Source organism: Astatotilapia calliptera, chromosome 12, assembly GCF_964374335.1.
Source record: "Astatotilapia calliptera chromosome 12, fAstCal68.1, whole genome shotgun sequence".
In the NCBI taxonomy this organism is placed as follows: Eukaryota; Metazoa; Chordata; class Actinopteri; order Cichliformes; family Cichlidae; genus Astatotilapia; species Astatotilapia calliptera.
The window spans coordinates 8091412-8114501 of record NC_137433.1 but is presented as its reverse complement, the minus strand read 5'-3'; the positions used below and the strand labels follow the sequence as shown (position 1 = coordinate 8114501).

General features: G+C 40.5%; 2 protein-coding genes across 6 annotated transcripts in view; both read left to right on the top strand.

The window, feature by feature from the left end:
- Positions 1-19334, top strand: part of tacr1a (tachykinin receptor 1a) — a 49591-nt gene extending 30257 nt beyond the window's left edge. Inside the window, exons 3-5 of one of the 2 annotated variants that reach the window (XM_026186895.2) lie at positions 11492-11642; positions 14358-14554; positions 16910-19334. In XM_026186895.2, the coding sequence (XP_026042680.1) occupies positions 11492-11642; positions 14358-14554; positions 16910-17255 (694 nt within the window). In that variant the 3' untranslated portion in view covers positions 17256-19334. Of the gene's footprint in view, positions 1-11491; positions 11643-14357; positions 14555-14669; positions 16180-16909 lie in introns of those variants that run through there. The other variant, XM_026186896.2, reaches the window with a different exon arrangement.
- Positions 1-23090, top strand: part of LOC145432300 (ATP-dependent RNA helicase DDX54-like) — a 318477-nt gene that overhangs the window by 43240 nt on the left and 252147 nt on the right. The gene's annotated exons all lie outside the window — the stretch shown is intronic.

The following is a 23090-nucleotide window of genomic DNA, read 5'->3' as shown; positions in this document are numbered from 1 at the left end:
TCTATATTCACCAAAATATGATGGTATCTTGCACTATAAAGTACTTTGAGGCAACTGTTGCTGTGATTTGGCGCTATATACAGGGTGGGCCATTTATATGGCCCACCCTGTATTTTCTGGATACACTGTGCTTTTTCAGCATTCAAAGATTGATGACACCGTGTCAGAGCACTGGCTATGAATTTCAGAAGGATCAGGCCTTAACTTAACAGAAAAGTTAGCAACAGTTCTTTTCCTATTACAGCTACATCCACTTCTGTCGTGCCTAGGCTGCTCTCTAGGGCTGGGTATCATCACTGATTTCTATAATCCATTCGATTCTGGTTTTCAAAGTCCCGATTCAATTCAACTTAGCCTCAGACAGTCAGAAATATTATAATTCTGATCATTTATCAGTACTGACTTCTTCAGAATTGTGAACATCACAGCAGATGCCTTTGTGTGAAAGTAACTGAGAATAAAACACAGAAAAACATGAAGGAGATTTTCCTGGTCTGGCTTTTTATAGCAGATAACCTTAAAAATATTCTACAATGTTCTGCGTATAAAGTTTAAATTTCTTCAGTATTGAATAACAGAAAAAATAGGCTTTCTTGTCTGAGGTCATTTAAGTGAAAACAAGAAGAGAAAAAGACAGCAGCCACAGCGCTGTAAACAACGGTAGACTGGTGGGTAATAAGCGAATGAATAATACAGAAAACAGAGATTGGAGACGGGAATGTGTTCTTGAAGTACAGAGAGAGATAGAGCGAGAGCTAGCTGTGCATGAAGTCGTGGAAGCAAAACAGCAAAATTCATGACGACATTGATCAAATGTGAAGCGCAGTTTGCTGCTTCTTTTGCTGTTGGCTCGGTAAATTTTGGTTGGAGAGAGACAAAACCTGCAGCTCAGAATCAGCGCAAAAAGACGTAAACACAGCGTGGACCGGACGCATCAGGATCGCTAAGCTCCGACTGTGTGTCCGTCTACAGGCCGTCGGGTGAGAAAGCCGAGAAAGACAAAGTTGCGTCTGTCCGTTCTGTCTTTACGTCTTTGTGTGGAATCCGTGTACCTGCTCTCATTTGCTGTTTGGTTGTTGTTGAAATGGTTTTGTGAGCTTTAATCTGAGAATCTGGCGTTTCTGGCAAAACACAGTTATATTTAAAAGTCGATTCAGGATTTAATGAATTGATATCGCTTTATTCAAGCTACTCACCTCCCACTTCCACCTGCACTTTCAACTGGACCACGGTCAATCAGAGAGGTCCCGCCTCTGACTATCTCTGATTGGTTTAGTCCACGATAGGGGCAAAATGTGTGTCTGTTGTTGACCACAGGGAAGGTTGCAGATTTTTTTTTTTTTTGCTATCCGAACAGTTGGTCGCACAGGTGCAACCAAATATTTTTTTTTAGTCGCACCACTGAAAAATTTGGTCGCATTTGCGACCAAATTGGTCGCACTCTAGAGCCTTGTACTGGGTGTGTTGCTAAGGCAAGCAAACAAACTATCTCGCTCTCTGTGATGCTATATGGCCACAGCCATAGCTGGACTGGCCATCGGGCATACCGGGCATTTGCCCGGTGGGCCGCTGGCAATTTTTTGTTTTTATGGGCCGATGGATTTTTTTTTTTCAGGGTATATATAATGAAAGGTGTTGGATTGGCCAATTAGTCATGATCGACTCTGGGCTGGACCAATTACAGCCGAGGAGGCCGGATGCACCCTCCCGCTTGTTTAACAATCACGTGATTTTCACGCATTGCATGCCGGGAACTCGTGGCAAAACAATCCAACGACCGCATCAAATGCAAGCATTTGCAGCACCGCAAAACGTTCATTCTCCGGTTTCAATGCCTTCTTGTTTTTTCTTTGCCGCACAAAAAAGGAATGTACAAAACAAAAGGAGAACAATGCCGGTCCGTACAAAGACAGACTCGACGAAAAGACAAAGAAAAGATACGAGGAAAAAATCAAAGGAGTGAAAGGGTCAGACCCTTACGAGCACACAGAGTGGACCAAAGACGTTAGCGTGCTGCCCAACTTTCACCACGCTCAGATTTATAATTATATGGTTCTTGGAGTGAGTGCATACACTCATGAAGTTTAGTAACTTCAGGTCACTGCAACAAGCCCAGGTACAGTTTACCGACGGATGGGTACAGGACCTTGAAATGCACCGTGTAGAATGAAAGACCATCGTACGAACAAAGGTAAGTTTACCAGTCTCACAAATCGTCGTCATAAATACACATTCGTTAACCGTTTATTAATATAACCTTTGAGCTCAACCGCAATTAATTAGTAATGGAAATAATTTCTGGTAGCATTACAGAAATGTAGCAGTGACAATAATATTGTATGCTGTAATCGTACTGGACAATTAGTGATACAAAACAACTGTTTTATCCTGTGAATAAAAGTATATGTTTTTGTCAATGTACCATAATAACAGAAGCGAAACGCAATATTGTGTCAGGACAATTCACTATTTATGCACAATAAATAAAGGAGCATAGCGACAATTTCTGTTCAGCGCCAGACTTGCTTGTAACCTATATCACCAATTATGTTTAAAAAATGACGTATTAACTACAACAGAAGACTGACCTCTGTGGAAATGCTTGGAGCAGACTAACATGTGAGCTGGAGTGTTCTGAGACGTTATATTTGGTATATCCAGACCATCCGTCGGCTCTTACTTCGGAAACATGGCTTAAAAAATTTCTCTTCAACGACGTAATCCGATAAAAAAAAACGATCTCTTTACCCGTCGGCTTCCCGTGGCTGTCATGCGACCGGCTATTGCAGTTAATAACACAACAGCTTCTTGCCATTTTTTGGGTTTCTTTTTATCGCTGTGTAACTGAGCTCAATTGAAAGCCTGCGTGCGCTAGTACCTCTTGCCACAAGTTCCCAGAATCCTTTGCGGTTTTACCCCTGAATGACGTCACATTTTCAATCTTTATCCTGGTGGGCCGGTCTCTAGTCAAAATGCCCGGGCCGATTTTTTGTCCCAGTCCAGCCTTGGCCACAGCCCAGAAGAATGTGTAGACAGTGGCATCACAAGCATAATAATTGGTCTTCTTGTTTATGTGAGCAGTTGTGTTCATAAACTGCCACCAGTAGTTGGTTGAAAACCCATGTGGGTACTGGGTGTGGTTTGCTCTGTCCCAGTGGCGGGGCGATCGTGGCTCAAGATTTGGGAGTTCACCTTGTAATCGGAAGGTTGCCGGTTCGAGCCCTGGCTTGGACAGTCTTGGTCGTTGTGTCCTTGGGCAAGACACTTCACCCGTTGCCTACTGGTGGTGGTCAGAGGGCCCGGTGGCGCCAGTGTCCGGCAGCCTCGCCTCTGTCAGTGCGCCCCAGGGTGGCTGTGGCTACAATGTAGCTTGCCATCACCAGTGTGTGAATGGGTGGATGACTGGATATGTAAAGCGCTTTGGGGTCCTTAGGGACTAGTAAAGCGCTATATAAATACAGGCCATTTACCATTTACCAGTGCGCTCCTGTTAATCCACTCAGGGTCAACAGGCTCAAGAAGGTGCACAGCACATTCCTTTTCTATCGTCACTACTGAAAACTGGAGCCCTAAATAGTCTACCATATATAATCTCAAAGAGTGTCAGACCGTTCTATGTTGGAGTAATCCTCATGCACATCTTAACTAATTCTATACAGTCTAACCATGTCCTGCCTGTCTCTTCCATTGTTTCCCTAAGTCTTAGCTTTACTATCCCATTAGTTCTCTCTAACAACCCTGCACTTTGTGGGTGATATGAACAATGATGTTTTAGATGCTGTGTCATTAACCCAATCATTTCATTTACAAAGTGTGGGCCATTATCACTATAAATAGTCTCTGGAATCCCATGTCCCGGGACGATATTCTTACATATTGCTTTTGGCAACCGGAATGGCATCTGCTTCCCTTTCCCACTTTGAAAAAGGGCACACTATCACTAGACAGTACTTACAGTTATTACAGTTGGACAGCTCTATAAAGTCCTTGTGAATAACTTGAAATGGGTGACTGGGTCTGGGGAATTTCCCTCTCTTAGGTCTCAAATTACCCTGAGAATTGTGCTTGCAACATATCATACATGACCTGCAATTTTTTTTAAAGCATTAAATCCTAGAATATGAAAATGTTGCTCTACTTCTCCCATCATCCCTCCTGTTGGGACATGGCACGGCCCATGGCTCAAAATAGAAGCAGTCCTATATAAATTCTTAGGCAGTATTGGTTTATCACACAGATAATAAACATCATCCTGCAAGCTGGTGGGCCTGCAGTGGGCCTGCATGTCTGCCAATGCATCTCGTATAATAGGCAATGTCTGCCGGTGTTGCACTGCAAAAATGTGAACGCCATGTGCTCCTAAAACTGTCTCTTTTGCAATCTTATCTGCAAAAGCATTCCCTAATGCAACTGGATCTTTCCCTCATGTGTGTGCTGCACAATTACAAATGGCAATTCTACTGGGCAATATTATTGCTTCCAGCAGATTTTGCAAGAATTTGGCATGTTCTAGGCTGTCATACCTTGTCTTGCCCACTGCGCTGCAAAGAAATGTAATGTAGCAAATGCATATTGGCTATCAGTGTATATTGTCACAATTTGTCTCTCTGCAGCTTTAAACGCTTCTGTAAAAATTACTATTTCTGCTGCTTGAGCAGATATGAAACATGCTAATTGTCCTGCACAGATAACTTTCTCACTGTCTACCAGAGGTGGGACCAAGTCATTGTTTTGCAAGTCTCAAGTAAGTCTCAAGTCTTTATCCTCAAGTCTCAAGTCAAGTCTCAAGTAATGTCAGGCAAGTCAGAATCGAGTCTCAAGTCACTGGTGTAAAAGTCCGAGTCAAGTCACAAGTCTGAAACTTTGAATTTCAAGTCCTTTCGAGTCTTTAAAAAAAAAAAAACGAAAAAATAATGTTGCAGTTATATGCTAAATGTAAATATTAGACAGTGTAATTTTAAAATCTGTGTTTTTCTCAACACATGACAAAATAGTGAACTTAGAAAATATACACAAATTGTGAAATTGCACCTCTTTAAAATGCAGCTCAATTAAACCTAGCTCCAAGAATAATTTTCACCGACAGTTCTGAGATAAGCTGCATGTTATTCTTGGATGCGGTTGTAGGACCAGCTTTAAAATCGCATGACAAAAATATCATACACATTAAAAAAAACTGTATCACCAACGTAGCCTGGACAACATTTGCTAGTTAGATGAAGTCAGCTATCTCATCTTAGCATATTTATATGCATATTTATAATCATACGGTTCTTGGAGTGAGTGCATACACTCATGAAGTTTAGTAACTTCAGGTCACTGCAACAAGCCCAGGTACAGTTTACCGACGGATGGGTACAGGACCTTGAAATGCACCGTGTAGAACGAAAGACCATCGTACGTATCATAAGTTTACCAGTCTCACAAATTGTCGTCATAAATACACATTCCTTAACCGTTTATTAATAGGACCTTTGAGCTCAACGGTAATTAATTAGTAGTGGAAATAATTTCTGGTAGCATCACAGAAATGTAGCAGTGACAATAATATTGTATGCTGTAATCGTACTGGGCAATTAGTGATACAAAAAACCTGTTTTATCCTGTGAATAAAAGTATATGTTTTTGTCAGTGTACCATAATAACAGAAGCGAAACACAATATTGTGTCAGGATAATTTACTATTTATGCACAATAAACAAAGAAGCATAGCGCGACAATTTCTGTTCAGCGCCAGACTTGCTTGTAACCTATATCACCAATTATGCTAAGAAAAATGACGTATTAACTACTAAAAAACACTGACCTTCGTGTAAATGCTTGGAGGAGACTAACCTGTGAGCTGGAGTGTTCTGGGACGTTATATTTGGTCTTTGAATGGCTGCAATCCAGTCGCGTCTTTGTTACTTCGGAAACATGGCTTGAACAATTTCTCTTCAACGACGTAATCCGATAACAACCGATCTCTTTACCCGTCGGCTTCTCGTGGCTGTCATGCGACCGGCTATTGCAGTTAATAATACAACAGCTTCTTGACATTTTTGTGTTTCTTTTTATCGCTGTATAACTGATTTTAATTGAAAGCGTGCGCTAGTACCGCTTGCCACGAGTTCCCAGAATCCTTTGCGGTTCTACCCGTGAATGACGTCACATTTTCAATCTCTATATAATATGCATGTTAAATTTTATATTTGGGGTAAAATATCAAGTCTTTTCAAGTAAACCGGTTCAAGTCCAATTCAAGTCCCAAGTCATTGGTGTAAAAGTCCAAGTCAAGTCACAAGTCTTAGAACATTTTTTCAAGTCAAGTCTAAAGTCATAAAATTAATGACTCGAGTCTGACTCGAGTCCAAGTCATGTGACTCGAGTCCACACCTCTGCTGTCTACTACAATAAAACCTATTTTAGCCTGTCACTCTGCTGTTGTAAAGCTCAAACCATCAACAAACCAAACCTTTCCCTCAACAAGTGGCACATCTATTAAGTCATTTCTTGGCTTACACTCCGTCTCCACGTGCTCTCTACACTGATGAGAAGTGCCCTCTTCCTTCGTTGGCAAAAGGGTTGACGGATTCAGAATTGTGCACCGCTTTATGGTTATGTGCGGTTGTAAGAGTAGCAGTAACATTAAAGACAAGTGTCTTGCAGCTGACAGAAATGTAATTTTAGTCTGCAGTAGTAGACATCTACTTCGTGTAGAACTAACAGTGTCAAAAGGGTAAAATAAAACTATTTTCCAGAACATTGTACAGCTTGAGCTGCTGCACATACTGATCTCACACACGGAGGTAAAGCATAAGCAACTAGAGCTAATCTTTTAGGATAGTAAGTTACTGGCTTCATTTTTGGGAAAAGTGCTGTTAGTTATTTCACAGTCACCGGCATTTGTGCTGTTCACAGAACCACAAGTCCATCGCTGGACCTCCTCTGCGCTGTCACTTTTGGAGCTTGGCACACTCCCTTCATCCCTCAGTTTCTCATGTTCCAACTCCGCGGATGATTTAAGGCAGAGTACGTCGTACACCTTAGTTATCTTCCTCAACGTCAACGTCGAATCTCTTTCATTTTATTTAAAGTTTTTCTGTTTCAAAACATTAGTCAGTGGTTAAATGTTAAACTTATTTAACTCCCAGCTCCACCCGGAGCCTGTATCCTAGAAGACAAAGTCTTTAAGTTAAAACAAACTTCACATTTGCAACCAACTGTAGCTCATAAGTGTAATAAAGTATTCAGCATCACAGAGACAAGTATCATTGCAGGTTTATTCTAAACTCATTAAACCCCTACTTTTTCCATAATTTGCTCCAAATCATTGTAATCTCAACGTCATTCCACATTGTAATCAGTGACTTTCCTTAAGTTTGTCACTCACCATAAGTTCAATAGTGGTCAGATAATGAGCCCCATGTAACTATTCTGTAACCACTGCACATCTGTTCAATTATCACTTGTCTGTCTGTGCTGAATCCTTTACAAGCACTCTTAAAGGAAAAACAAACATTAGAACAACAAAAACAAACAACATTATACTGGTGGTCAGGCGTAGGCCATCCAGATTCCAGAGGTACTGTAAAAGGTCATAAAGTTAACACTCTGCTGTAAAAAGAAGTAACACTGGTTTTAAACACAGTATGTGTCACACTGTATTCACTTCTCCCCTGTAACATTCACAACATTTTCTCAACAACACAGTGTAATTTCATCACCAACAAATAGCCTGTAACCACAGTTTTCTTCACACAAAAACTCAGTAATCCTGTAGTAGAAAAACATTAAGTTGCGTGTCCTGCTGTAAATCACATGATCAAATCACATGATTAATCCTCTACTGTAGAAAAGAAATGTAAATGTTATCGCTGCGCAGGTGTATACACTCTTTCTCACAGTGAGCTCTGTGAGCAACACAAGGTGGTGAATAACACCCTTGATAAATTCAAAAACCCAGAAAAATTACAACTAAAAAGGTTAAATTTGCAGAGTTCACATAGTCATGTGACCCAGGTTTCCTCCTGTGGTCTCCTATTGCTCCTGCAATAAGAGACACACACAGAGATACATCCACACCTTTGTCACATCAGCGTGGGGGTTAAGTTCACATAGTGGTGTTAAGTCAGTCAATTCTTGTCAGCTTTTGTCAGCTTTTATCAGTCAGTCAGTTCCCCATCTTTTTTATTTTCACTCATCATTAATTCATTAATTCTTTCTTTGCTGATAGCGGAATCTATCGTCGCATTTCGTTTCCACCTTCAGCAAAATGACGACCTTTCGAAAAGAAAAAAATTTATACTGGATTTCCTCGTTGAATCCTTATAGAAAAAGGGACTCGCTTCCTAATTGTCCCAAATAAGTGGCTTTCTCCTGAGCCCATTTTAATTTTGGAGAAACTCACTTTGCAACCGTTCGCAACAACATGTAGTAGTTCTTCCTATTCAATGTTCAGATCTGCTTAGATGACAGAGAAATTAAACAAAACTTTCAGTGCACTATGAAAGTAACAAAATAAAAACAATAAAAGAAAGAAAAGAAAAGACAGGAAAAGAAAGGAAAGGCCTTGTTAAATCATGACACGTGTTCTTCATCTCGGGAGGGGGGGAATCATACCAATCCTAATTCATCAACCAGTTTAATCTCAAACATTCATCCAATCAGCCACACACAACATACAGCATAACCCTGTTGTCTCATCACATAATAAGTTTCTTCTCATGTAACCAAATGTGCGCCATGTTAAAACTTCTTCACACACCAGAAACTCAACAATCAGCTCACTCAGCTCACTCATTCAAGACCCCTCATGAGCATTCTGATTTCTCCCTATGTGGTGCAAACATCTGTGCTCCTATAATATTCAGTCCACTACTCTATGTATCATTTTCATCTTACTAGTGACTTGGACAAGATGACAAACAGAATCTCATGCTTAAGATGCTGTCTGGTCTTCATGAGTTCCATTGTATATATACATGCATGTAGGGTTAGTATGGTTAATGCATTTTCTGTTTGTGTGTGTTTTATGTACCTCTCTCATCATGTTTTCATTATTCTCATCACTGTTTAAACAACACACATCTCTGTCTTTCTTTTTTTTTAAACTATCCTTCCTTAAAAACAGAAAGTAGCATTGCAGTTGCTTCAGGCTGAGAAACACCAAACACTCTTCATGTTATCATTCATATTTCATCAACACAACTATTTTATTTCTTTTGTCCACTGGGCAGGTGACCTGCAGAATCATGTCTGCCCCAGCTGGATACCGCTTCACTCACATACTTTCACACCTCTCTGTAACTCACACACACCAGGATGTCAGACACAATCACCTGCTTTTCGCCAAAACAAAAATATGATGCTGATGTTACAAAAGTCTCACACACATGAATCAGGATGCAGAAAAGCTGTTGCCCATATGAGGTGCGAAGAAGAAACTGAACTCACGGATAGCTGCATGCTCGAGATATAATGGCTAAATAAATGTTGGGTCTGTGTTTCCATATGCCCCGCTAGTTTAGAGACTTATTCCTCATGAAGAACACAAGACATAACAGAACATCTTCAACCGGTCTTTAACTCACTAACGAGGGAAGCCTTGGTCAGAACCAGGCGGTGGAGCATAATGCTCATCACCTGCCTCTAGCCCAAATCCTTCACATGGGATGTGCTTGTAATAAAACACTACAGCCTCCCCCCAGAACATCGAGAGGCTGGGGAGGGGGACAAAGGAATGCCTTGATCACAGAGTTTGAAACAATGTAGAGGTGGTAAGCATAAAAATGACAACATTTAACAATTCACTTTAACAGCAGCTGCGTACCAGTTTCATGATAAATTAAAGAACATTTAAGGAAAGACAGGTGGTGCATGAAGGCAGGATTTCATTAAAAGATATATTTGTAACATCAACTCCTGACTCTTGCAAACCAAAGGAGGTAACTTAAGCTGTGAAACAGGACCTATTATACATTATCTTGTTTCCTGTTAAATGTATGTATAAACTGGGAGAAACAAGTTGTTTCAGCTGCTGTTGCCTTCTTATCTGGCCATTCGTCTCCAGGCTCTAACACCAACGAGGCATTTTCACCCAGGGAGCTATTTCCTCTTTTTCAGACCAGTCTCTGTAAACTTTGGGATGATTTTGTGGAAAAGTCACAGTAGGTCAGCAGTTTCTGAAATATTCAGACCAGCTCGTCAGGCACCAACAACCATGCAGAGTCTAGAGTTATTTAAGTCACCTTTCTTCCCCAATCTGATGCTCAGTTTGAACTTCAGCAGGTTGACAGTTATAGCCATTACTTTGGCTGATGAGAAGTGGGCGATTGCATCTCTATGTCTGTACTCCTCAATCTCTGGTCCTCTAGTAGAGGCCTGGGAGTTTGAGGCTACTGAGCAGCATCTTAGGTGTTCCTTGAGCTGCACTCTTATGGACTCTTATAACCTTTTTTTTTTTTAAGGGAAATTATTTTAATTCACCAACAGTAGTAATGGGTTCACTTCAAGCCTCACTCTGGAACAATGCACAAATTGAGCACTACTTTGTCTGTTGATACAAATAAAGCTTTCGAGTCCATTCCAAGAACAGAGCTGCCAGCTTCAAACTCTTTAGGCAAGGACAGCACAAAGAATTGGTCTGAATAAGTGCATCCAAAAGGTACACTTATGTGACTCTGCACCCGCATGCCAGAGTCTAGGACTAAGTCAGATTACAAAATCCAGTTCTTTCACTTTTTGATCCAACAGGTACCAGGGCAGGTTAGTTATGCAGCATAAGATGAAGTTCTTGCTCCAAATCCTACTTCAAAGTGCAAGTTTCTGGAGTATTGACTGCTGTTGACTCTATGTATTATTCTAGGGCAGGGGTGTCAAACTCAAATACACAGTGGGCCAAAACTGGAACAAAGTCGTGGGCTAACATTAATATTTATTGAAAAAAAAAAATCTTCCTCCAGATATAAGAATGAATATTTTCTTATGGACTCAAATACGTTTTGCTGGAAACCTGAATATGGAACAAGCAAAGCTTAATACTAGACAATATATATATTAGCTGTATAATACCAGTAGGCCAGCTCTAATAGTAATTTGGTATGGCTTCGCGGGCCAAATGTAATTAGGCTGCGGGCCAAATTTGGCCCGCGGGCCAGAGTTTGACACCTATGTTCTAGGGTCTAACCTACAATATAAAACACCTTGACACGACTGTTGTTGTGTTTTGGCTCTGTATAAATAAAATTGAATTGAACTGAAATTGAATTGTTGACTGATTGATAAAACATATGAGTTCAGCATATGGTATCACATCTTGTGCCTTGTCTTGACTAATTTGTGCTGGAGTGGCTGGGAGTCAGTTAGTCATACTTTAATCCTGGCTGCTCTACAGTTTTTCCATTTACCATGCAATACATGCCAATGTGTCTGCTTTTACAAATGCATTTACTTATTGACTTTATTTGAATAGATAAATATTTTTGTAATAATATAGAATATGTGTTTGTAGGTACTACGTGTGTGTGGTCATCCTCATATATTCATTTCCACTGCTGCTGATGGGTTGTGCTTACCTGGTGGTGGGACTGACACTCTGGGCCAGTGAGATCCCTGGGGACTCCTCTGACCGCTACAAGGAGCAGCTGACTGCCAAACGCAAGGTAACCTGCCTACTGGATTTCACCACTAATGTAATCAGAATATTTTTGTGCTCTGCAGCCCTGAGCAGGATGTGACTGATGTCTCCTCGTGTAATAAAAAAATCATCATAGCATCACACACCTGAATCTGAGTTCTCAGTCCTTTCTTCTATCTTAGACTGTTTTTTTTTTCAGACCACTTTTTGCTAATTTAACCAACTGCAGTCTCTTAATCCACTCTTTTCACCATTAGCTCTTCTTCTTGCTCATTAGGTGTAGAAAACCACGACTCCTCCGCGGTAAATTCTTTTGTCACTTTGGTGAGCCACCGTCTTTAACAGCAAATATGAGATCACTTTCATTTCTCCAAAACCTGCTGAGCTAATTGCATTCTCAATAACTACACCCTCAGGAGTTCTTTGTGGTCAGTGCCAACTTCTGCTAAAGTTTAGCATGCTAGCAGGGCATTTTTTAAAATAGAGAGTGATTAATGTGTCAAATTATCATCTGTTTATTCTCTCTTAAATGCCAGTGAGCACTGTCTGTCTTGGCAGCGCTGACCGTGTCTCATGATCTATTATATTTTTATTTTGCCCCAGAAAGATTTCAAAGTAGCTCAGAATTTTCTGCACAAACAGATTTGTTGGCTCTGCTGGCCAATGTCTTGTTAAAATGACATTGGTGAATGCTGAGTTCTCAGTGGAAACAATCGATGCAGTGCAGTTTGTAATCTCATCATTAAGAGATAACAAATGAAGCCGGAAACTGACAATACCTGCTGTAACACTGTTGTGAGTACTGGTTTTCTGAGACACGTTTTACTGGCTCACTCTCTTATTTGGGGAACTGCTCTTGCTAATCATGGGGAGCCTCAATGGGGGTGTCTGTGTGGATTTCCTCTGGGTGTTAGACAGCATATTGAGTTCATCTATGACTCTATAAACTCAAAATTCTCAAAAGTTACTACACTGTGTAAAATATCGATAAAATCGGAATGTGGCGATTTGCTAATCGCAAAAACTCAAATTTAATTCACACTAGAACATATAAAATGTATTAAATGTGCAAGCTTTCAATGTCATAGGGCAGGGGTCAGCAACCTTTAACACCCAAAGAGCCATTTGGACCCGGTTTCCACGCAAAAGAAAACACTCGGAGCCGCAAATACTTTACTATACTACATCTAAAATGAAGATAACACTGTATATATTGTTTTTTACCTTTATGCTTTGTGTGAACAACTAAGGTGTGTTGCTTATGAAATCCATGAAGTGCTACAGAGAAAATTACATTTTATTTATGTAATTAACACATTTTGAACTCTTAAAGAAATATAACAAAAGGAAAGACACCCAGCTGAGCTAAAATGATCCATGTAGCAAACAAAAACTGTTGTGAGCCGCCACCCTTATATTGCCTGTGGGCTTTTGGAGCCTTGACCTGACTTTTAAAAAATAATTGGAAAAAAAAAGCACTATGCTGCTGAAAAATGAAAAATAGATATTTGCAAAATTCTGCCTAAATATGTATTTTAATTGGTTAATGTGTGTGGCGAGGTGTGGTCTGCAACACCGCTGCAGGGGAGGCGGACGCACCTGAGCGGCACCCGCAATCACGCCTCGCTGCCTTAACGTCTGTGCTCTCTCTGCTGTTGTGTTGGTATGTGTCGGGCTGTGAGCTGAAAAGCTACAGCCGGCTGTGTGCGTACAGCAACCGTGTGAAAAGTGGTCAGTAAAGAGATGCTGAAAAGCATGTTCATGGAAACATCGTCGGGTCTGCCGTGATATGTTTGCAATGGGACTTCTGCTCCTGAACCTCTGCGCACAGCGTCTGCAAATCGGGGCTGTACGAAGTCACTTTCATCTTTACGCAGGACTGTAAGCTGTCATCTGTGAGGCGTGAGTGGCGTTTGTTTTTAACATAGTTCACGGTGGAGAACAGCTGCTGACATAATGTGGATCCGAAGCTCCATAATTGGCCTACCTGGGGTTGAAAGTCTCGATAAATGCACGGCGTTTCGGCGGGTAAACCGGCTTTCGCGAGTGTGACACTTATTTTGAGCGATGAAAAAAATAATAGAATATAATTTTATTTTTATATTTCAATATCACAATAATCTTCCAATTTAGAACTACAAGTTAAAAATGAACTAACATAAATAAAATACACTTCAGCTAAATGCTTCTAATTTATTTTCCCAAACCACGCAGAGCCGCACTATAAGGACTAAAGAGCTGCATGCGGCTCGGGAGCCGCAGGTTGCCGACCCCTGTCATAGGGACTTATGTACCCTCATACCATCAGAAATATAGGCTTTTGAATAGAGACCACGTCAGATGGTTCCTCTCACAGGCATTTTTCCAAAAATGAATGTTGAATTTTGATTCTTCTGTCCACAGACAAATTTTCTGCTCTATCTTAAATGAGCTTTGGCCCAAAGAACATCTATCAATTGGGAGGTTAATGGAATGATCTCTGGCTCCTCCATTCCTTTGTGTCATTGAACAAGAAAATGAACCCCAAGTTACTCATGATACATTCATCGTGAGTAACCTGGGGTTCCTTTTTAGATGAATGGATGATTTTTGCTGAAATCTTATTTTAATAATAATGACCTTAAGGCTCCTTAAGGATACCAATTTGTAATTGGTCTGACATTAATCTTTGTCTGACTGAGAATCATGTTCACACTGGAGAAATCTACAAAACATAATTGCGTAATCATGTATTCAACAGGTGGTGAAGATGATGATTGTGGTGGTATGTACTTTTGCCATCTGCTGGCTGCCCTACCATGTCTACTTCCTGCTGCACCAGTTCTTCCCCGAAATGTTTGAGGAAACATACATCCAGCAGGTCTACCTTGGTATCATGTGGTTGGCCATGAGCTCTACCATGTACAACCCCATTATCTACTGCTGCTTAAATGACAGGTTAGTTAGCACCTCCAAACCATTATGCATGCAACTACTTCACCAACAGGGCATCTTATTAGTTCCACATATCAAATACTGAGGTTTAGAACTGTCTTTATTTTTCCTGTCGTAGGCTCAGCTGTGAGACATTCCTCAAAGATTCTGGTTAAGACTGACATGACAGCATCCATCTTTTGCTTCAAACTTGTGGACAGCAACCTCATAATGCAATTTTCTTATTCAAGTACATTAAAGTCATTGATTTGGATTGAGATGTGGCTGACAAGAGTAGCACACAGTGCGTTCTAAACAGCTTTTGTTTTTTCCATTAATGCCTCGTTAGTCTGCTCTAAGCCATTATCTAGCCCAATTGAGATTGAAAACTTAGAGTTTTAAGCATCACAGAAGGATCACAGCTCCAAGGGATGGAGTTAAAACTCCACGTGCAACTTAACCAAAAAGTTTGAGAAAATAAGGGAAAAAACAATAAGCCCCCCATGACAATGTAGGCTTTGGATTTTTGAAAAGCTCAGGCTACATTATTTTTATATCAAAATTACTTAGTATGGGCAATAAACCTCATCAAAAAACATAGCAAATTTTAAACACCAGACACTCCTTTATAATGGTACACACTTAAGCTAATGTGACTGTCAACAATTTTTAAGTTTATAGCAGTTTTTGCTGGTTAACACTGCCTGGTACTCCTGGCTTCTCTCTTGTTATTTTACTTACATTGACATGTTCGAAATAAGCTATCCTATCTTTTCTATCGATCTAAAATATTTGACTTTGCGAATGAATCATCATTCACAAAGACAGTGGAAGATGCTTCTTTAATGAAGCATCTTCCATTGTCCGCCATTGCTGTAACCTGCTAATTGCCTTTGAGCTTTCAGAGAAATGCGATTTCACACTTGAGTATTTTACCTCCCAAGTCCCAAAAATGAAAATGTGTGGGCTGAGGTGAGGTTTATAGGTTTAGTCACTGGTGGTTTTTGTCTCCCTGAGCTCATATGCATAACCAATGTGAGTGTTTTTTTATCAGTCTCTTTCTTATCGCTCGCTCTCAGCGACAGACATGTTGCCTTTCCCTTCATTCTTCTCTCTCTGTCTTGGCTTCACATTTGGTTGTGTTTGTCTACTGAAGATGTTTCATGTCAGGCTTTTCTCATCTAAATCGCAAAATACTTCCATCGTGTCTTCTGTCAGTGTTTTGATTTATTTTTAGTCTTTTTTGTAACACCTGCAAATGTGTTAATGAACAGTAACATTTGGACGTTCACTGCGCATGTGTGTTAAACTGTTACAGTTTTACATCTGCTGTTAGCTTCATGCCCGAAGTGCCATTGACAGATGATCTTTTGTTTGTACACACACATGATGTTCTAGTGTCTTTGGCATACAATTGCACCACAGATATAATGTTAATAACTCAGATTTACAGTTTCCTTTACATTTAAAATATCTAGAGCATATGGGTTTCATGGATGGATGTTATTGTTGTACTGTAGTTTACCTGTAAGAAGATGAGGAAAAAATGAACCAGCTGTGTCCTTTAAACCTGCATTAAATGACTTTTTGTTTACTTGGAGGCTGTACAACAAGCTACACAAATTTCATTATAAAGTTGGAATGAGTAATGTGTCACCGTTCTGTTTACACAACCAGAATCCACAGAGAGCTTCATTAGCTTCTATTTAGAGCTGTTTCTCAGTCCATCTGACCAATTTAGGTCTAATATTCACTCTCTAACCAACTCCTGTGTGGAAATATCTCTTTAGCTGCTAAATGCTTCACTGAGTTTTTACTGGGGCTTCACAGAGAGGTAACGTTGAATAGTTACAACACCAGTTTGACTCTGAGTGTCTCAGTTATAACACCACCCTGCTTACTGTGCTGCCACTGCCTGGCACTGTACTCCTGGCTTCATCCACACACAGGGATCAAACAAAACCAGGCCATTTGCAAACAGTTAGCTGAAGATGAAAAAACTCTGCAGAGCTAAACTGGTGATAGTTTTGTATGTTTGTCATCTTCTTTTGTAACTTTCCCAAGTTGTCACTCCTGGTCAGACATTAAAACAAAATAGCAGATAATAGATTTCAGGGTTTTGATTTGTTATTTTTTTCACATTAACATGTTTTAGATTATTAAACAAATTTTAATATTAGGCAGAGATCACCAGAGTAAAGAATGCAGTTTGTAAATGATGATTTTATTTATGAGGGGATGATAGATGTCAATAAGGGAAAGGGGGCTATCCAGGTTTGAACCCAGGGTTCTCTTGGGGTGAAGCAACAGTGTAAACCTCTGAGTCATCGTGCAGCCAAATCACAGGAGAACAGATTTATTTGTGTATTTCCTCCACAGGTTTCGAGCTGGTTTTAAACAAGCATTCCACTGCTGCCCCTGCGTCCCTCAAGGCTCCTATGAAGGCCTCGAACTCAAGTCCACCCGCTATCTTCAGACCCAGACAAGTGTTTACAAGGCCAGCAGGATGGAGACCACCGTGTCTACTATTCTACAGGTTGGGGACGATGTAGAGCAGCCCAAGGTGAAAGTTATAGGAGGCCCAGGGCCTGGCGGGGCTGTGGTTGAGGCCAGACCACACAGCTCCTCCCTGGACCTCACCTCAAATGGTTCATCATCCTGGAGTGTCTCCAAAACAGTATCAGAGATGTCGAGTTTCTACTCCAGTAGCAACCTGGAGGAATAGACTTCAAGTGCAGGCAGCATTTTGCTGGACAGCAGGAAAAGAATGTAAGTTGAGCGATCACGTTGCTGCTTTTGCCTGCGTGTGTTTATGAAAAGTACAGCAGGAATATGTGAGTTTGTCTGCTGGTGAATGTGAGTTTTTAATGAACACATTTCCATTTCCATTTTGCTGGAATGCAATGCTGGGAAATATTGTCCCTGTTCACAGAACTGTAGTTTCACTTAGTTATCCAATTCAGAGCTAATGGTCAGCTGGCATTCGTAGGATTTGTCAGGTGCCAGAATGGCTCGAGCTTCAACAACAAGAGCACATGTCAGTTTCAAAAAGCTAAACTGAAGCCGACGCTAGCGCCTCCATTGCTCACAGCTTCTGCATGTCACCCCAGTCATCTCAGGTTCACACATGCTCGATCACGCAGGCTGTGTGACTTCTCACAGTCTATTTTAGAGTGAAGCTGTCACACGATGCCAATACACTGCTGTAAAAACGGCGGCTTCTCCTTTTAACAGAGGGGTTTTCTCCGAAGAGACAAAGTTTTGAAAAAAGTGAAGGCAACCTGTTTTACACAGGAGTTCTCTAACAGACACTGAAACACAGGCAGATGTGGGATTTTAGTTCAAAGGGTCTCCCACAAGGGGAGATAAAAACTGTAAACAACAAAGGAAAATCTACTCTGAACTTGCCAGCTCTGTCTCACTGAGCAGGACTTCATGAGCAGTTCAACATGCAGAGCAAGCGCCTGTCTGATTGAAGAAGTGCTCAAAAGATCCTCTGCAGGTGTTGCTGAAAAGTTCTGGCAATCAGCATAAACACCAGCAGTGTAGGACTCCCCCGTCATCAGGCTACGCATTGACTTCAGCAGCTGGCAGCACCATTTCTGAAAAACAGAGGCGCTTCAGATGCTAAAGAGGCTGCTGTTTCAAGAGAAGGCAAACATTTAGCTAAAAACCCCACATGCCCAATATGAACCCTTAAATGATGTGAGCCCACCATTAAATCTGTTCAACACAATCTGGAAAAGAAATGATCGAGTGTTCTGCAGAACCAGTACATTATTTTAGTCTGTTTAACATGCTCCTCCTCCATCAGATACATAACGATTCATTGGTGAACTGAAAGACAGGCACTGCTTTCAGAGTGTAAAACATTTTTTAAAAAACTTTTTTGTAGCTGGCACCAACATAAAATGATCTTTTCAAGCAATTGTTCACCTTAAAATCAGATTTATTGGGCTTTCAGTTCTGGACATTCCCTGGGGTAATCCAGCAAACCACTTTAGTTTCACTTTGTCTGTTATGGTCTTTTATTTTCTTGTATTTCTATGTTAGCTTTATCGTTTTCTCCCTACACTGTTTTGGGCTGAATCTGGTACATTATATGGGTAGGCTCCATTGTTAAGATGGGCGAAGTGAACTTTAACTTCCTTTGCATGAGGTGTCACTGGACAGTTGTTTCAAATACTGTTTAAGCTGTCAGTCCAAAATGTAATCCAGCTACAACAGGACACAAGTTAGTATCAGGTTTAAAGTTCTTTGCAGACTTTTTGTCCTTGGATGTGCAGCTTGTTACCTGTGGCTCTTTAATGTGCAGTGATGTGCCTTGCTGCTTTTCATAATGTCTGAAACAAAACAAAAACACACACACACTAAACAAAACCCAAAAAGACATAAAAACAAAATTTTCCTTTTCGATAAAGCATATAGTTAGGGCTCGATCAGGTACATTACGTGGGTTTTGCACATTCAATCACCTTCTCCACTCACTATGTGTTTATACATCTCTCTGCATTTAATTATTAGTTATTATTCATCTCTGGCTCTCTTTGTCGTGTCTTCCCCCCTGACCTCTAATAATCGCGACAGACGGCCACTCTTCCAGGAGACAGATTCTGCTAGAGGTTTCTTCCTGTTAAAAGGTTTTTCCTTTTTCCTTCCAAATAATGGGAAGTTGTCAGGGTTTTCTTTTTTTCTTTTCTTTTCTTTTGTATTATTGTAGGGTCATTACCTTATAATAAAAAGCACCTTGAGGGAACTGTTGTTGTGATGTGTCACTATATAAATAAAATTGAAATGAAAAGCCCACAGGGACAAACTGTCATTACCTCCTACAGTAGTAAACACTCAAATGTCTATAAACAACTGCTGTAATAACAAATTGTAGTGAGGTGCAAACCTATGGTGACACTGTTCTCACAGTAGAAAAACTGTAAATACTTTTAACAACTGTAATGAAATTTTAAGATGTTTTCTTGCTGCTATATCTGTGAAAGAGTTCACACTGCAGGATATTTGTATACAGATATTCTGCAGTGTGCTTAACAGCTAAATTCACAACAATTTACATATTTGCTGGATGCAGAGCGAACACACAGCCTCAGATACGCACATCCACAGCACTGCAGAGCTATCGCTTATCAGACAAGAACACACAAAGCAAGAAAGACTGAATCCATTTGAAGTATTTCAGTGATTTTTTTAAAAACTGAAAGTAAGTAAACCGTTATTGGCATTTTTTTTTTTACTTGCTTTGCACTGAGAATCAATTCACTGCTATCACATACTGAACACAGTATGCAGCAGCCCTTGGTTAAATATAGTTCCAAGATGGATATTGTTTTCAGTGTGTGCACACAACACGTGCACACATGACAAGAGAGTGATCACCTGCTGACACCCATCAATGATTTTCGTACAGACGCACATACCGCTCATATGCTCCCCCCTGATTGTTGGTCTATTCTCGGCACACAAGGCCTGTTGTTATAAATTCCAGTGTCAGCTGACATGAAAGTGAGAAGCAGTTGTGAAGCAACATAACTACATTAGATTCAATAAATTCTATCGCAATTTCAGTGCATTGTCTTGTTGACAGTGAACCATACAGCATTTAACATGGACACTGTGCACGAATAACAGAAGGTCACATTCAGTGCGGGGAGGGAAAATGAAAGGCAAATACCAGACGTGTCATCACCCGAGTTAACATTCCAATGTTTCACCGTGGCAATGCAGCTAGTAATAAACGCAACATAGCTAGACAGGTGCATCGGTTGAGTGATAAGACCATCAGAATAATAGCTTTGAGATTTCATATACACATACCGGACAGCCATGTTGAGTGACAGTCTAGTAAATCTACTCAAAAGAAAGAAAATTCAAAGAAGGATAGCTTTCCATTAAATTATCGTGCTTGTCCAGCCACTGGTGAGGTACTCACATTCACACCGACACGCCATTTAGAATCACCAGTTACCCTAACAAGGATAAATTTAGACTGTGGTGGTGGTGATGGGGTTCAACACAGGTGCAGGATGTATTATTCTTATTTTATAAAAGTACAATGGCAGGTGCTGTTGTACCATTCAAAGATGGTGCAATAATACAACCGACCGCCAGCACTGACAGCAGATATGTAACCAAGCAACAGAAACCAGGTGTGACCATATTCTGCACTGAATAGGAGGGTTAGGACGGAAGAAACCCAGGCTGCGGCCGCTAGCACTGCTAGGGTTAGCCAAACTAATCTGAGCCTGTGTGTGCTCAAGTCAAGTCAAAGTACATTTCAGTGACATTTGAAACACGATTTCACATTGTTCCTAAAATACAGACAAAATATTTGTTTGGCCAATTATTAACTTCCTAGATTTAAAATGTGCCCAGTTTCCTGTATTTTAGACTAGGCATCATTTCTCTCATTTAAATAACTGTTTATTTAGTTGCTAGGAACATTTCTACTGCTAACTGCTTCATCGTGCTGCCCAAAGATGGATCATCTCTAATACGTGAAAGAATTCATTATAAAACTTATACATTTACATGTCATTGTTACTCACAGCTTGCCATATACAGTGGCTTGCAAAAGTATTCGGCCCCCTCGAACTTTTCCACATTTTGTCACATTACAGCCACAAACATGAATCAATTTTATTGGAATTCCACGTGAAAGACCAATACAAAGTGGGGTACATGTGAGAAGTGGAACGAAAATCATACATGATTCCAAACATTTTTTACAAATAAATAACTGCAAAGTGGGGTGTGCATAATTATTCTGCCCCCTGAGTCTTTGTAGAACCACCTTTTGCTGCAATTACAGCTGCCAGTCTTTTAGGGTATGTCTCTACCAGCTTTGCACATCTAGAGACTTAAATCCTTGCCCATTCTTCTTTGCAAAACAGCTCCAGCTCAGTCAGATTAGATGGACAGCGTTTGTGAACAGCAGTTTTCAGATCTTGCCACAGATTCTCGATTGGATTTAGATCTGGACTTTGACTGGGCCATTCTAACACATGGATATGTTTTGTTTTAAACCGTTCCATTGTTGCCCTGGCTTTATGTTTAGGGTCGTTGTCCTGCTGGAAGTTGAAGCTCCGCCCCAGTCTCAAGTCTTTTGCAGACTCCAAGAAGTTTTCTTCCAGGATTGCCCTGTATTTGGCTCCATCCATCTTCCCATCAACTCTGACCAGCTTCCCTGTCCCTGCTGAAGAGAAGCACCCCCAGAGCATGATGCTGCCACCACCATATTTGACAGTGGGGATGGTGTGTTCAGAGTGATGTGCAGTGTTACTTTTCCACCACACATAGCGTTTTGCATTTTGGCCAAAAAGTTCCATTTTGGTCTCATCTGACCAGAGCACCTTCTTCCACATGTTTGCTATGTCCCCCACATTGCTTGTGGCAAACTGCAAACAGGACTTGTGGTTTTTTGTTAACAATGGCTTTCTTCTTGCCACTCTTCCATAAAGGCCAACTTTGTGCAGTGCACGACTAATAGTTGTCCTATGGACAGATTCACCATGGGCCTCTTGGCTGCATTTCTGATCAGCGCTCTCCTTGTTCGGCCTGTGAGTTTAGGCGGACGGCCTTGTCTTGGTAGGTTTACAGTTGTGCCATACTCCTTCCATTTCTGAAGGATCGCTTGAACAGTGCTCCGTGGGATGTTCAAGGCTTGGGAAATCTTTTTGTAGCCTAAGCCTGCTTTAAATTTCTCAATAACTTTATCCCTGACCTGTCTGGTGTCTAAATCCAATCGAGAATCTGTGGCAAGATCTGAAAACTGCTGTTCACAAACGCTGTCCATCTAATCTGACTGAGCTGGAGCTGTTTTGCAAAGAAGAATGTGCAAGGATTTCAGTCTCTATATGTGCAAAGCTGGTAGAGACATACCCTAAAAGACTGGCAGCTGTAATTGCAGCAAAAGGTGGTTCTACAAAGTATTGACTTAGGGGGCTGAATAATTACGCACACCTCACTTTGCAGTTATTTATTTGTAGAAAATGTTTGGAATCATGTATGATTTTCGTTCCACTTCTCACGTGTACACCACTTTGTGTTGGTCTTTCACGTGGAATTCCAATAAAATTGATTCATGTTTGTGGCTGTAATGTGACAAAATGTGGAAAAGTTCAAGAGGGCCAAATACTTTATCAAGCCACTGTATTTACAGAATCAACACGGAGTGTCTACATCTGATCAGTACAGGCACAGTTATTTCTCACTAAAGAAAATGTCATGTGATAAACTTGCAATGTTTAGACTGAAAGAAATGTAAATCCAAATGATGACACGCTTGTATTATCATAGTCTTTTTCTTACGATATAAAGGGCTTTGAGGTGACTGTTAAAGGGATTTGGCACAATAGAAAAAAAAAATTCAATTGAATTTTAAGAAATAATGGCCAATTTTAGTCACCATGCCTAAATATCTGAAATATCTAAATATCTGTCTCAACATTATATCAGTTGACTAATTGGCCTCAGTCTGCCATGTCTGAGTGAAAAAGAACTGGAAATCACTCTGGAAATTGATATAACTACAATTTGCAGCTGCAAGTAT